General features: G+C 40.2%; 1 protein-coding gene across 7 annotated transcripts in view; it reads left to right on the top strand.

Moving 5' to 3' along the window:
* Positions 1-12,546, top strand: part of BTK (Bruton tyrosine kinase) — a 32,636-nt gene that overhangs the window by 10,685 nt on the left and 9,405 nt on the right. For 6 of the 7 annotated variants that reach the window (XM_047076302.1, XM_047076301.1, XM_047076305.1 and 3 more), the window contains 6 exons: positions 2,478-2,546; positions 4,108-4,189; positions 10,186-10,314; positions 10,627-10,694; positions 11,633-11,820; positions 12,247-12,309. In XM_047076302.1, the coding sequence (XP_046932258.1) occupies positions 2,478-2,546; positions 4,108-4,189; positions 10,186-10,314; positions 10,627-10,694; positions 11,633-11,820; positions 12,247-12,309 (599 nt within the window). The remainder of the gene's footprint in view (positions 1-2,477; positions 2,547-4,107; positions 4,190-10,185; positions 10,315-10,626; positions 10,695-11,632; positions 11,821-12,246; positions 12,310-12,546) is intronic. The other variant, XM_047076300.1, reaches the window with a different exon arrangement.

Here is a 12,546-nt window from a genome sequence, read left to right as displayed (position 1 = left end):
GTAATGCCAAGTGAAATAAGCCATACAGAGAAAGACAGATACCATATGGTTTCACTCTTATGTGGATCCTGAGAAACTCAACAGGAACCCATGGGGGAGGGGAAGGAAAAAAAAAAAAGAAAAGAGGTTAGATTGGGAGAGAGCCAAAGCATAAGAGACTGTTAAAAACTGAGAACAAACTGAGGGTTGATGGGGGGTGGGAGGGAGGGGAGGGTGGGTGATGGGTATTGAGGAGGGCACCTTTTGGGATGAGCACTGGGTGTTGTATGGAAACCAATTTGTCAATAAATTTCATATATATATATAAAAAAAGAATATCCTTGCATACATCTTTATGTACATTTACTATTCATTTCCTTAAAATAACTTCCTAGAAGTAAAATATTGTTCTTCCCTTTATTAAATTTGTACAATTTGGTTATGTTTATCTTTATATTCTATTTTCTAGAAGTGGAATTTAAATTTCATGCACTCCTACAAGCTATGTATGAGAGTATCTCTATTTCTCTACATTCTTTCCAGTATCAGACATTTTAAATATTTGTTAATTTGGCAGCCAAGAAAAGTGATATTTCATTTCTGACTTATTTTGCAATTTTTTGTTACTCATAAGGTTGAATGTTTATGTCTTACAGCTTATTTATGTTTTTCCATCTGTGAATTGCCTGCACATTTTTTTGCCCAATTTTCTGCTCAAATGTTTACCTTATTCTTAGTACTTTTTAAGAGATCTTGATATATTAAGAGTATTAATGCTTAGAGTGCCTGGGTGCTTCAGTCAGTTGTGTCTGACTCTTGATTTTGGCTCAGGTCATGATCTCACAGTTCGTGAGTTCGAGCCCCATGTCAGGCTCTGTGCTGACAGTGCAGAACCTGCTTGGGATTCTCTGTCTCCTTCTCTCTCTACTCCTCCTCTGCTCATTTTCTCTCTGTCAAAATAAACATTTTTTTTAAAAAGAGTATTAATCCTTTAACTGTAATATGTGTTGAAAATATTTTTCCCAGTTTTTCATTTATATTTTAATTTTATGGTGTTTTTTACTTGTTCATTTTTACCATACTGGGTTTTAAAGTCTATGCCATCAAATTACTTCATCTTTTTCCTAATGTTTCTAACCTTTAGCATTATATTGGAAAGGCCTTGTCTCCCACAAGATTATACATACAGTCACTTATGTTTTTTTTCTCAGTCATTCATAATTCCATTTTTATATTACCTCTTGAATCCATCCAGAATTTACTTTGGTGTATGGTGTGAAATAGCCACCTAACTCTCCCTCAACACACATACCAATATTAGTGGTAAAATGTTTGTCCCAGCACCACTGATTAACCTCCCTTTCCTTGATGGTTTGAAATGCGTGAGTTTTTTTTTTTTTTTTGAACACATATGTGCTGGTTCTTATGGATATGTGTCCCTATTGGGTTAAAGGAAGCAATCTCTAATAAGAATTGTCTGTGCAGGAATGTCTTCTGGAGCCACTGCAAAGGACTCCCAGTACCCAAGGAAATCCAAAAGACAGCAATGTATCAATTAACAACCATGCTCTCTTCTTTTTTAAGTTGTTTTTTTTAATGTTTATTTTTGAGAGACAGAGAATGAGCAGGGGAGAGGCAGAGAGAGAGAATCCAAAGCAGGCTCCAGGCTCTGAGCTGTCATCACAGAGCCCAACGTGGGGCTCGAACTCACAAGCCATGAGATCACGACCTGAGCCGAAGTCGGATGCCCAACCGACTGAGCCACCCAGGCACCCTTAAGTTGTTATTTTAATTCTAGTTAGCTAACAGGCAGTGTTATATTAGTTTCAGGTGTACAGTATAGTAATTCAATAGTTCCATACTTTCCCTGAGCTCATCACAAGTGCACTCCTTAATTTCCATCACTGGTTTAACCCAACACCCACCCACCTCCCCTCTGGTAACCACCAAATTGTTCTCTATACTTATCTGTTTCTTGCTTTGACTCTCTCTCTCTCTCTCTCTCTCTCTCTCTCTCTCATTTTTTCCTTTGCTTGTTTATTTTGTTTCTTAAATTCCATATTGAGTGAAATCATATGTTTTTTGTCCTTCTCTGTCCGACTTACTTTACTTGGCATTATACTCTCTAGTTCCATCCATGCTTCAAATGGCAAGATTTCACTCTTTTTAATGGATGAATAATATTCCATTGTATGTGTGTGTATACACACACACACATCTATATGTCTATATCTGTATCTATATATATCTATATATCACATCTTCTTTAACCATTTATTAATGGATGGACACTTCAGCTGCTTCCATATCTCAGCTATTTAAGTAATACTGCTATAAACATAGGGGTGCATGTGTCCCTTTGAATTAGCGTTTTTGTATTCTTTGGGTAAATGACAAGTAGTGCAATTGCTGAATCATAAGGTAGTTCTATTTTTAACTTTTTAAGGAACTTCCACACTGTTTTCCACAGTGGCATGTGCTTTCTTCTTTCATTGCAGAGAAGGGGTGAAGAATCCAGTGAAATGGAGCAGATTTCAATCATTGAAAGGTTCCCTTATCCCTTCCAGGTAAGGTATTTTCTCTCACCAGCTCTCAAAGGTACCCGTAATGTAATAATTAGGGATGGGGTGCAGGGCACAGTGAAGAATACTAGGTCCCAGTGAACAGAAGTTGAGGTGGATAAGGACACTCAAGTGAGAAATGACACTGACATGGGCTAAGAGTGTTTGTTTTTTTTTTTCTATTTTCCCAATTTAACACAGTACCTTTTAGTCCCTACACCTCAAAGAGAATCCATAATGGCAGTAATTGTATTATGGCGTGTCTTGTCTATGGTAACTACATTAAGAAAGATGCTCTGTTGAGTGAGCATTTCACTTCCTTCTGGTTCTGCCTATCTGTCTAATGGTGGTCATGTGGGTTGAAAAGACAGAAAAGGGGAGGGAAGGAGTAGTATTAGGAAGTTCAGTATGGGGAAGGCTTATTAGACTTATACATAAACCTAAATTCTATTCAAGTCTGAAATAACTGAAAAGCCACATAGATATCTGTTTCATAGGTGCATTTTAATCCGTGAGGGAGAGCAAGAGCTTCAGATTCAACCTTCAGTTTGGCTTGCTTACATCCTGAAAACTCTGTAGGTCATATGTTGTGAATATAGCAGCCTCTGCAAACAGTGAAAGCCAGAAAAGGAAGTGGAAAGTCTCAGGGGAGGGGGCTTTCTGTCATGGATTTATGAGCACAGCAAGACTAACAAGCAAAAAGAAAAATTTGCAAGGATCTTGTTCACATCCTTGACTGTATCAAAATTTACAAAACCTATGAAGGAGGAGTGTTTTAGACATCGTTTTTACTACTGTTGTTTTTCAACAAGATGATGTTGCTTGGCTGGGCTAGTGGATAATACCATTAATTAATTCAAGTTAATTTACATTTGATTTCAGAATCCAATATGTAATGTCTGTGAGGATTGGAACCACATGTTTCATGCACCTCTACAATACCAAACACAATGCCTTGTACATGTGAAGTTTTTAAAAAATACTGTTTGATTTGATGACAATGCTTAATATATACTTTACTCTTTTTGAAGTAAATATATACTTTACTCTTTTGTGGTTCCAAACTTGGTTTATTTTGGCAATGGGAGGCCACTAGGGCACGGGAGGAAAATTAGCTCTGAGTTAAAATTTTGTTACATATTATAATCCATATGTACCGATGAAGACTTAAGTTATACAAATCATTACTTCAATTCTCTCCTATACAAACACAAAGTTTAATAAGATCATAACATATTCTTTGTTGGATAAACACAAATCCTGTCTCCATCATGAGTAGAGGGAAATATTATGAACTATGTTTACACACAAATTGAAACACAGGTCAAGAGGATCTAGGACCATTTAAAAAGCTAAGGCCCCTAAGTCCTACTACCCTGGATATTAATTTGTTCAGGAATTTATCAGACAGCTTACATGACCCCAGCTCCACTGCTGACTGAAGACACTAACTTTCTTTGTTTTCCACTATGAATATACAAAGTTGTAGCTTAAGATTATTTCTTTCAAAAATTTTCTTCTTTTTTCTGAATCCTAACTGCTGAAGTCTGTGTGTCCATTGCCTCAGGTTGTATATGATGAAGGGCCTCTTTATGTCTTCTCCCCAACTGAAGAACTGAGGAAGCGTTGGATTCATCAGCTCAAAAATGGTGAGAATTATTTTGAAAATAAACTAGTTTTCAAAGAAAGAAGGGAAAAAAGGAGAGGGAGAGGGAGAGAAAGAAGAGAGAAAGGAGCAGGGGGACAGGGAAAGAGAGATGGAGGGAGGGAGAAAAGGAGAGACTAAAGAAGAATGGATGGAAGGAGGGAGGTGACAGAGAAAAAAGAGAAGAGGTGGAAGAGACAAAAGGAAAGAGAGGAGGGAGGCGGGAAGGAGGAAGACAGGGAGGGAGGAAGGAAAGAAGACGATAAATTGTATTTTATCCAATATTAGTGATACAATTGAGTTACTAAACTCCTTTCCTTCCATTATATGAATAAAAGATAACGTACAAGACAAAGAGTTTCAATGCAGTTCCACCATTATCTCTCTAGTGCAATTCTGTAGTTGTAGGCACCTCTATTTCCCTATCTATAAAACAGTCCCACTCTTTCCACCAACTATAAGGGTGGTATGGCATTTAATGGTTATTGCAATATTTCAAATCCTAACTATAAGATATCTAGTTCCCAAAACTTAGATGATTATGAGAATGCTTGAAGTCAGAGCAGAGAAGCTTCTTCCAAGCCCTCTTCTGCCACTAATAAACTGGGTGACCTCTAGCAAGTAGGCCAACAAGCTCCTTTTGAAGCTTAGTTTCTTCATCTGGAATAGAAATAATAATGGTACCTGCCACACCTACCTCCAGGGTTGTCTTAATGATCAAATGATATAATGTTTATGAAAACACATGGAAAACTATAAAACACTGTATAGGAAAGCATGGTACATCTCTTTCATGGGTAAATATTTTCTAAGGAACTATTTCATGTTCCTTGTTTTGTGAGGACTTAAACTTGCATAGTTTCAGCATTTCACAAAGACCATACAACATGCTCAGATAAACTTGACTCTAAAGTCTTGCAGCACAGGATGCATGCACACATATTTGTGTGTATATATAGCCACATGTCAAGTGACTGAGAGATTAACTGGTTGAGTTGACATCAGGAAAGGCTGCCTAGAGAAACAGGAAGGATGGCAGACTGATAACAGCATGGTTGGGTTATTGCACGACAGCCCTTTTTGTTAACATTTAGATTCTGATATTCAGTGGCTCACCATACCACCCTTATTCACTCCCTTGAGTGCAAGTCTGATTGGCCAAAATAAAAATCACCAAATCTTTCAAGCTGAAAGAGGAGAGGAGAAAGGAAGAAAGGGGTCATTTATTGTATTCTTGCTATGTGCCATACACCAAGCTAGGTACCTTATATTTATTGTCTCATTTAATTCTCACAGCAACCGTGGGTTAAAACAACAATAATAGGGGTGCCTGGGTGGCTCAGTCGGTTAAGTGTCCAACTCTTGGTTTCGGCTCAGGTCATGATTTTGCAGTTCATGAGTTTGAGCCCTGAATCGGGCTCTGTGCTGGCAGCTCAGAGCCTGCTTAGGAATCTTTCTCTCCCTCCCTTTCTCTGCCCCTCCCTGGCGTGTACTGTCTCTCTCTCTCTCTCAAAACAAATAAATAACTAAATAAATAAACTTTAAAAATAAAAAAATAACAACGCTTAATAAGCACTTATTATGTACCAGGCTCTGTGCCAAGTGCTTCAAATGTACTAGCTTTTAATTCTCACGATAAGTTTATGAAGTATTATTCCCCTATTTATAGATGAGGGAACTGAGGTTCAAAGAGGTTCAGTAACCTGCTCATGGTCACATTCATGGGCACACTTGATGGTAAAGCCTGGATTTTTACCATATCCCTAGGTCTGAATGATTCCAGAGCCCAAGTTTAGTACATAGTTTCATGCTGGTTTGTTCTCAAGACCAGAAGTTATACCTGTAGTTAGCTGCAAGATATTCTAGAGTAAGGTCATGTTGAGATGGCAAATTGGTGATATCTTATACCACAAAGTCCAGTTCTTGGGATTTTTGGGGGGGGCATGTTTTGAGGTAAGAGGCCTGCTTTAGCCCTAGGGGTACAAAATGAGCACACAGAAGGCATATATGTTTGTATTTCTTTGGTTTCTCTCCACAGTGCCTAATACAGTGACTTGAATGCAGAAAGGGACCAATGGTTATGCTCACTGATTTTTCTGTAAGAGTATACAACCACCACTAACTAGGGCTCCATGTTGATGGACAGCTAGGAGTTAGTTTGGAAATAGGGGAAAGTGGGACATACTGAGCAAGAACCAGAAGAGAAAAAAAAGTGACACATGCAAGTTAGTAACTCCCTTACACTTAAACTACTAATTTCAAAACCAGTCATAAGTTAGCCTAACAAATATTTACTGAGTGTCCGCTATATTCAAGGTATTAGCAACGACTGAATATCCAGTGTGTGGAGCCTGGGTAGCTCAGTCCGTTAAGGGTCTGACTCTTGATTTTGGCTCAGGTCATGATCTCACAGTTTGCGAGATTGAGCCCAGTGTTGGGCTCTACACTGGCACTGCAGAGTCTGCTTGGTATTGTTTCTCTCTCCCTCTCTCTCTGCCCATCTCCTGTTTGAGCTCTCTCTCTCTCTTTCTCTCTCCTCTCTGTCTCTCTCTCAAAATAAATAATCATTAAGAAAATAAAAAAAAGAATATCCAGCTTGTAAACTTGGCTTATTAACTCAAATGGCAAACTTATAATGCTGATTATGCACTATTAAAGTTCATTAGGTAAGTAAAACTACAACAGTAAAAATAAAGCCAAAACAAATAGAAAACACTACCATTTGAGTTGGGTTATTAGTGTGGATAGGTAGTGTGGGAAGGTACAATTTTGCCTTTTCTTCTCTTGTGTTTCTGAAGGCATTTCATTTCCAGTTTTTCTACACCTGGGTGTATGTCTTCTTGAACCTGCTTGGGCTGACAATATGACCCAAAAAAGTAGGCAAATTGCAACAAAATACCATAGTTGCTGGGGGATTTAGGTGCAAGTCGTAACAATAGCAAGACAGCCCCAGGTTCTGCAATGCCAATTGTGAGATAATCTAGGAGGCATAAAGTCCTACTCTAGGGATAAATTATCCCACTGTAGGATAAAATGCAGCAGTTGAAAATCACAGGCATGAGAAGGAGACTTCATCTGAGTACTGGCTACCTCTGCAGGGTTATTGGCTATTAAAGTGCCTGAGGGAGCCTTCTGAGGTCCTGGATCAGAGTGGTGGTTAAATGGTTGTAGACAAATGTGGCTAGTTGTATATCTCAGATTGCACACTTCATTATGTGTAAGTTATACCTCCATTTAAAAGTAGGGCTTCAGGTACCCCATATCCAGCTGCCTTCTTTTTTCAGTGGCACTTTCCATGCAGAGGTTGTATCCCTGAGGACTTGGGCTCTCTCCTTCCATTTCCTTGAACACAACAGTGGGCACTTTAATGTTATAGCACCACAGATATGTGTCTACATTCACTCTAGAATATTGGTTTGGACAAACTCAATAGATCCTCTCCTAATTGCAACTTCAAAAATAAGCAAAAGTCCTGACCTCACCAAAAAATGAAAGAAAGAGTGGCATTGGCAAAACTGCGACAACTAATATAGGGAGGAAGAACTCATTCATAATGAAACAGAATTTTAGACATTATCCTGATAAATATGAACACGAGAGACCAGCCCATCAAGTACTTGGAGAAAGTGCACCAACCATTAGTGCTTCCCAGACAGAGTTGGCCCTATGCATTGGTGAAGTAGTCTTTCCTGGCCCTCTCACTTGGACACTGCCTTAGTTCAGGCTGTCATAAAAAATACCATAGACCAGGTGGCTTAAACAAAAAACATTGATTTATCACCATTCTGGAATCTGGGGAGTCCAAGATCAATATGCCAGTGGATTTGGTTTCTGGTGAGAACCCTCTGCCTGGCTTGCAGAATGGCCACTTTCTCCCTCTGTTTTCCTATGGCAGAGAGAGACAGAATCTCTCTCTCTTGTCTCTTCTTATAAGGGCACTAATCCCATCATGAGGACTCCATTCTTATGACCTAATTACCTCCCTAAGCCTCCATCTCCTAATACTATCGCATTGAGTGGCTTCATCATATGAATTTCAAGGCAGGGGGGACATAAACATTTAGTCCATAACAGATGAATGTTTTTGAAATTCCCTCCTAGGTAGCTGGAAATACCAGTTCTGGATTAGCCAGCAAGAGAAAGGGTGTCATCTTCAAGGGACCCTGTAAGAGGCAGGCATTATTTAGGAATGTAGGGTGAGTTCTTAATGAGTCTTCTGTAGGGAGAGAGGGCAGAAAGCATTATGTGCCTTCATCCGCATATTAGCATAGCTTCGTTTTGCAGAGCAGCCAGTTATTGGTTAAGAATTCTGGTCTGCCAGTGTGCAGGCCTGCACCAGAGGGCCTTCAAATCCCTGGGTGAAGAGTAATGGTGGGAGGAGAGAGGGGCAGAGAATGGAGGTAGTGAGAGTGATCAGTCCTGGCTGACATCTGGAATGTTGTTCAGAATTGCCAGTGCCTGGTAATAATAAAAGACAGACTTTTGGTTGGTTTTACTGGTGTTTTAAAATTCTCTACAGACAATGCAGCCCCTTAGCTTGCACCTCCATCTGACTAGGTCCCACCACCCTGTACCTGGTACGATGGTGAAGGGGAGTGCTGAGAAAGTAAAGGATGAGGTTAAGCAGGGAACAGTGGTTAGAAGTCCTCCAATCCATGTTTAGAAAAGCATCACAATAGTACTTTAAAAAAAACCAGCACTTTTGTTAATTTGCCTGTGAAATGCACCTGGCCACCAGAAGCTTCTAGGCTTCCCTCAAAGTCTTAAGTGAATGAATGGAGTGAGACTAGCAAGCTCTTAAGGACTTGAGTTGGTCTCTACAGAGGAAAAATTTCCCTTGTTTTTTTAAAATTTTTTAATATTTATATATTTTTGAGACAGAGAGAGACAGAGCATGAGCAGGGAAGGGGCAGAGAGAGAGGGAGACACAGAATCTGAAGCAGGCTCCAGGCTCTGAGCTGTCAGCACAGAGCCTGACGCGGGGCTCGAACTCGTCAACTGCAAGATCATGACCTGAGCCGAAGTTGGACGTTCAACCAGCTGAGCCACCCAGGCACCCCTGCCTTGTTTTTATCTTAAAAAAAAAAAAAAAGTTACATGGGCTTCTCCTTAGCAGTAAAGGCTGAAATGTGCAAGTCCTCAAATGTGCATATTTTTAGACCAGCCAAAGTCTTTTTGTCCCAATGATAGCTGTTGTCAATTATTTCAGTTGTCTTGGCTCTATCTGTTATCTGACAACTTGATCCCATGGATGACTTATCTAATTGACTTCATGCTCAGGTTCTTGAGATGCCACAGTATTAAAAACAGTAATACCAATTCCTCCTATCTGCAAACCACTCTATTCTTTGCAAAGTACTTTGGCTTCTGGGAGACATTTTGAACCTCATGACTCTGTGAAGGAAATGGAGATGCTGTGTTTATCTCCCACAATGAGCTGAACCTACCTTGGTGGCCCTAGGAAGACCGGAACCATGTTTATTCTAGAGGCAGAATCACTTCATTTGCTCCTGAGCTCCATTCTATTGTCTATTCTATGAACATGGAAAGCCTGATGCAGATAATCTCACTAAAGTAGGTATCTCTAAAAGACCACTCAGGTAGCTGGGACATTGGCATGTTGAGAACTGGAGTGAGTTTGGCATGGGCTTATTGTTTCCTGTATCTGGAAAAGAACACCATAATCAACACGTTGCCTTACAGGAATATTGTAATGGTTACTGGGAAAACAGAGAACATATATATTTTGTTGTTGTTGTTCTTGGACTCTGGACACATAGATATTCTTACCACAGTAGTCAGGAGATAGTCATCATGAGAGACCACTGAAGAGGACTGTACAAGAACTCTCCAGGGACAGGGATATGAGCCAACTGGTCCTGAGGAAGGGGCAGTTGTTTGGAGCTCACCACTAACCTTAGTCAAAGAGGAAAACATGCAAATGGTGGATTCTTTGGAATTTCAGATGTGATCTCTTTCTCTCTCTCTCTCCTATTACAGTAATCCGGTACAACAGTGATCTGGCACAGAAATACCATCCTTGCTTCTGGATCGATGGGCAGTATCTCTGCTGCTCTCAGACAGCCAAAAATGCTATGGGCTGCCAAATTTTGGAGAATAGGAATGGAAGTAAGAGATCTGATCAATATAATTTCTCCCTCTTTTGACCCTATCCACCACCCTTTCAAGGGTCTGTCAAACCCAGGTTTGTACATTTTGCCCACTGCACAAAGGGGCCTGGGAGAGGGGTTTAGCTGGGGCCGAAATCCTGCTGGCACTCTGCTGTCCAAGCTGTGCAACCTGGTACAGGGCTGTATGCACTTAGACTTTTTATAACTTTCCTAAAGGTAATGTATACAAAAGCTAAGTTCCTAATCAGATCTGTCCCTGGGCCCTTTCCTAAGATGCATTCTATATCAAAACTGGTTTCTTACTTTGTAGGTTTAAAACCTGGGAGTTCTCACCGAAAGACGAAAAAGCCCCTTCCTCCCACACCTGAGGAGGACCAGGTATACAGGGAAATTGGTGCTGCTACTGTTTAAATAGAAACTTACAGGGGCACCTGGGTAGCTCAGTCGGTAGAGCATGTGACTCTTGATCTTGGGGTCATGAGTTCAAGCCCCATGTTGGGTGTAGAGATTAATTTAAAAATAAAATTAAAAATTAAAAAAAGAGAAACTTATAGTCACACCCTGAAAGCACACTAGTCTTAGAACTCCCTGGGGACTTAGTAATGTTAATTGGTGTTCTTGAGGAAACATGGGATTTGTCCTAATTAGGACTTCCTATTCAGTGGTAAGATATAGGGCTATTGCAAAGCTCTTGGCAATGATTTAATTCAATCACCTCTTTAAAACAAAACAAAGCCTGATATTTTTAAGTGAAAAATATTTTCAAACATAGAGTTGTAAGAATTTAACAGTGAAAACCCATATACCCAATACTTGATCCTACCACTAGTATATTATTATTGATTTTTTGGTTACTTTTTGAAATCTAAAAACTTCTTTCTCATATTTTATGAGTAAGCAGGGCTGGAGTTATTATGCTCATTTTACAAACAAGGAAACTAAGATTTGGAGCCACTTAGTAGATCCATGTACTTGTTTAATGCCAAGGTTACTAGATCATGACTGTTCATGGTTTTTGTCTGGGAAGTTTTAAAAATACTGGTGCCTGGGTCCCATCCCCAGATATTTTGACACTATTGATATAGGAAACAGCCTATGATTATTAGCCACTCTCTAGATGATTCTGATGTGCACTCCAGGCTGAGAAGCCAGCATAGATACTTGAAAACTGGTTGAATAAATGCTGAATAAACACTTTTTTTTATTCCTGATTTAGGTTAGACTGGTGTCTCTAGTAAGCCTGAGAGTTGGGGGAGAAGAGGAGAGGGCTTGATATCTAGCCAAAATCCCCTACTTTTTCCTCCTCAACCACACAGATCTTGAAAAAGCCTCTGCCCCCTGAGCCAACAGCAGCACCTGCCTCTACAAGTGAGCTGAAAAAGGTTGTAGCCCTTTATGATTATATGCCAATGAATGCAAATGATCTACAGCTACGAAAGGGTGATGAGTATTTTATCCTGGAGGAGAGCAACTTACCCTGGTGGAGAGCGCGGGATAAAAATGGGTGAGTCCACTCCAGCCCTTCTGGAGCCTTGTGCCCACCTTCTCCACACACATGCAAAATCTTGCAGCATGATTCCCCCGTTCAGTAGCCCAATCAGAAATTGTTCTTCCCACACCAAAGTGACTATGCTGTCCTGCCAAGTACTTCACAGAGTGCAGCTCTACTTGTGGCCACCTCTCGGAGCCTACAAGGTATGGCCCATATGTTGTCATGCGCATATAATCAGCGCTGCACGTGCAGAAGCTACACACTTCACTGGCTTAGCCATGCATCAGTGACATGATCCTCTTTGAGGGAGGAATGTGGTTTATATACCTCCATTTGAGATCTGTTCTGAGCCGGGGGATACAGGCATATGAATCTGTATCCCCCGCCCCTGCCAGGATGGGAAGTACTGGATGATATACCACACTGTCTCCTCTACAGGCAGGAAGGCTACATCCCTAGTAACTATGTCACCGAAGCAGAAGACTCCATAGAAATGTATGAGTGAGTATGCTTATGTTCCCAGCACACAGTCTTCCCAGACGAATGGAATATAATGTATACATTCTTATACTTTCAGTAAAATTTTTATTTTAAGATACTTACTAAAGCCACTGCCAACTGGGTCAAATGATGCCACCACCCTAAGTCAGTGGGTATGTCTTACCCTCACCCCAAACGCTCTTTTCTTATGAGAGCTGGAGAGGTCATCACACAACCTCACCCACCCAAATTCAGAAG

Source organism: Lynx rufus, unplaced genomic scaffold (genome assembly GCF_022079265.1).
Source record: "Lynx rufus isolate CCGP_SWC_20201006 ecotype Redwood Valley unplaced genomic scaffold, mLynRuf1.p SCAF_14, whole genome shotgun sequence".
In the NCBI taxonomy this organism is placed as follows: domain Eukaryota; kingdom Metazoa; phylum Chordata; class Mammalia; order Carnivora; family Felidae; genus Lynx; species Lynx rufus.
The sequence above is the reverse complement of the archived record's forward strand: the minus strand, read 5'-3'. Positions and strand labels throughout refer to the sequence as shown.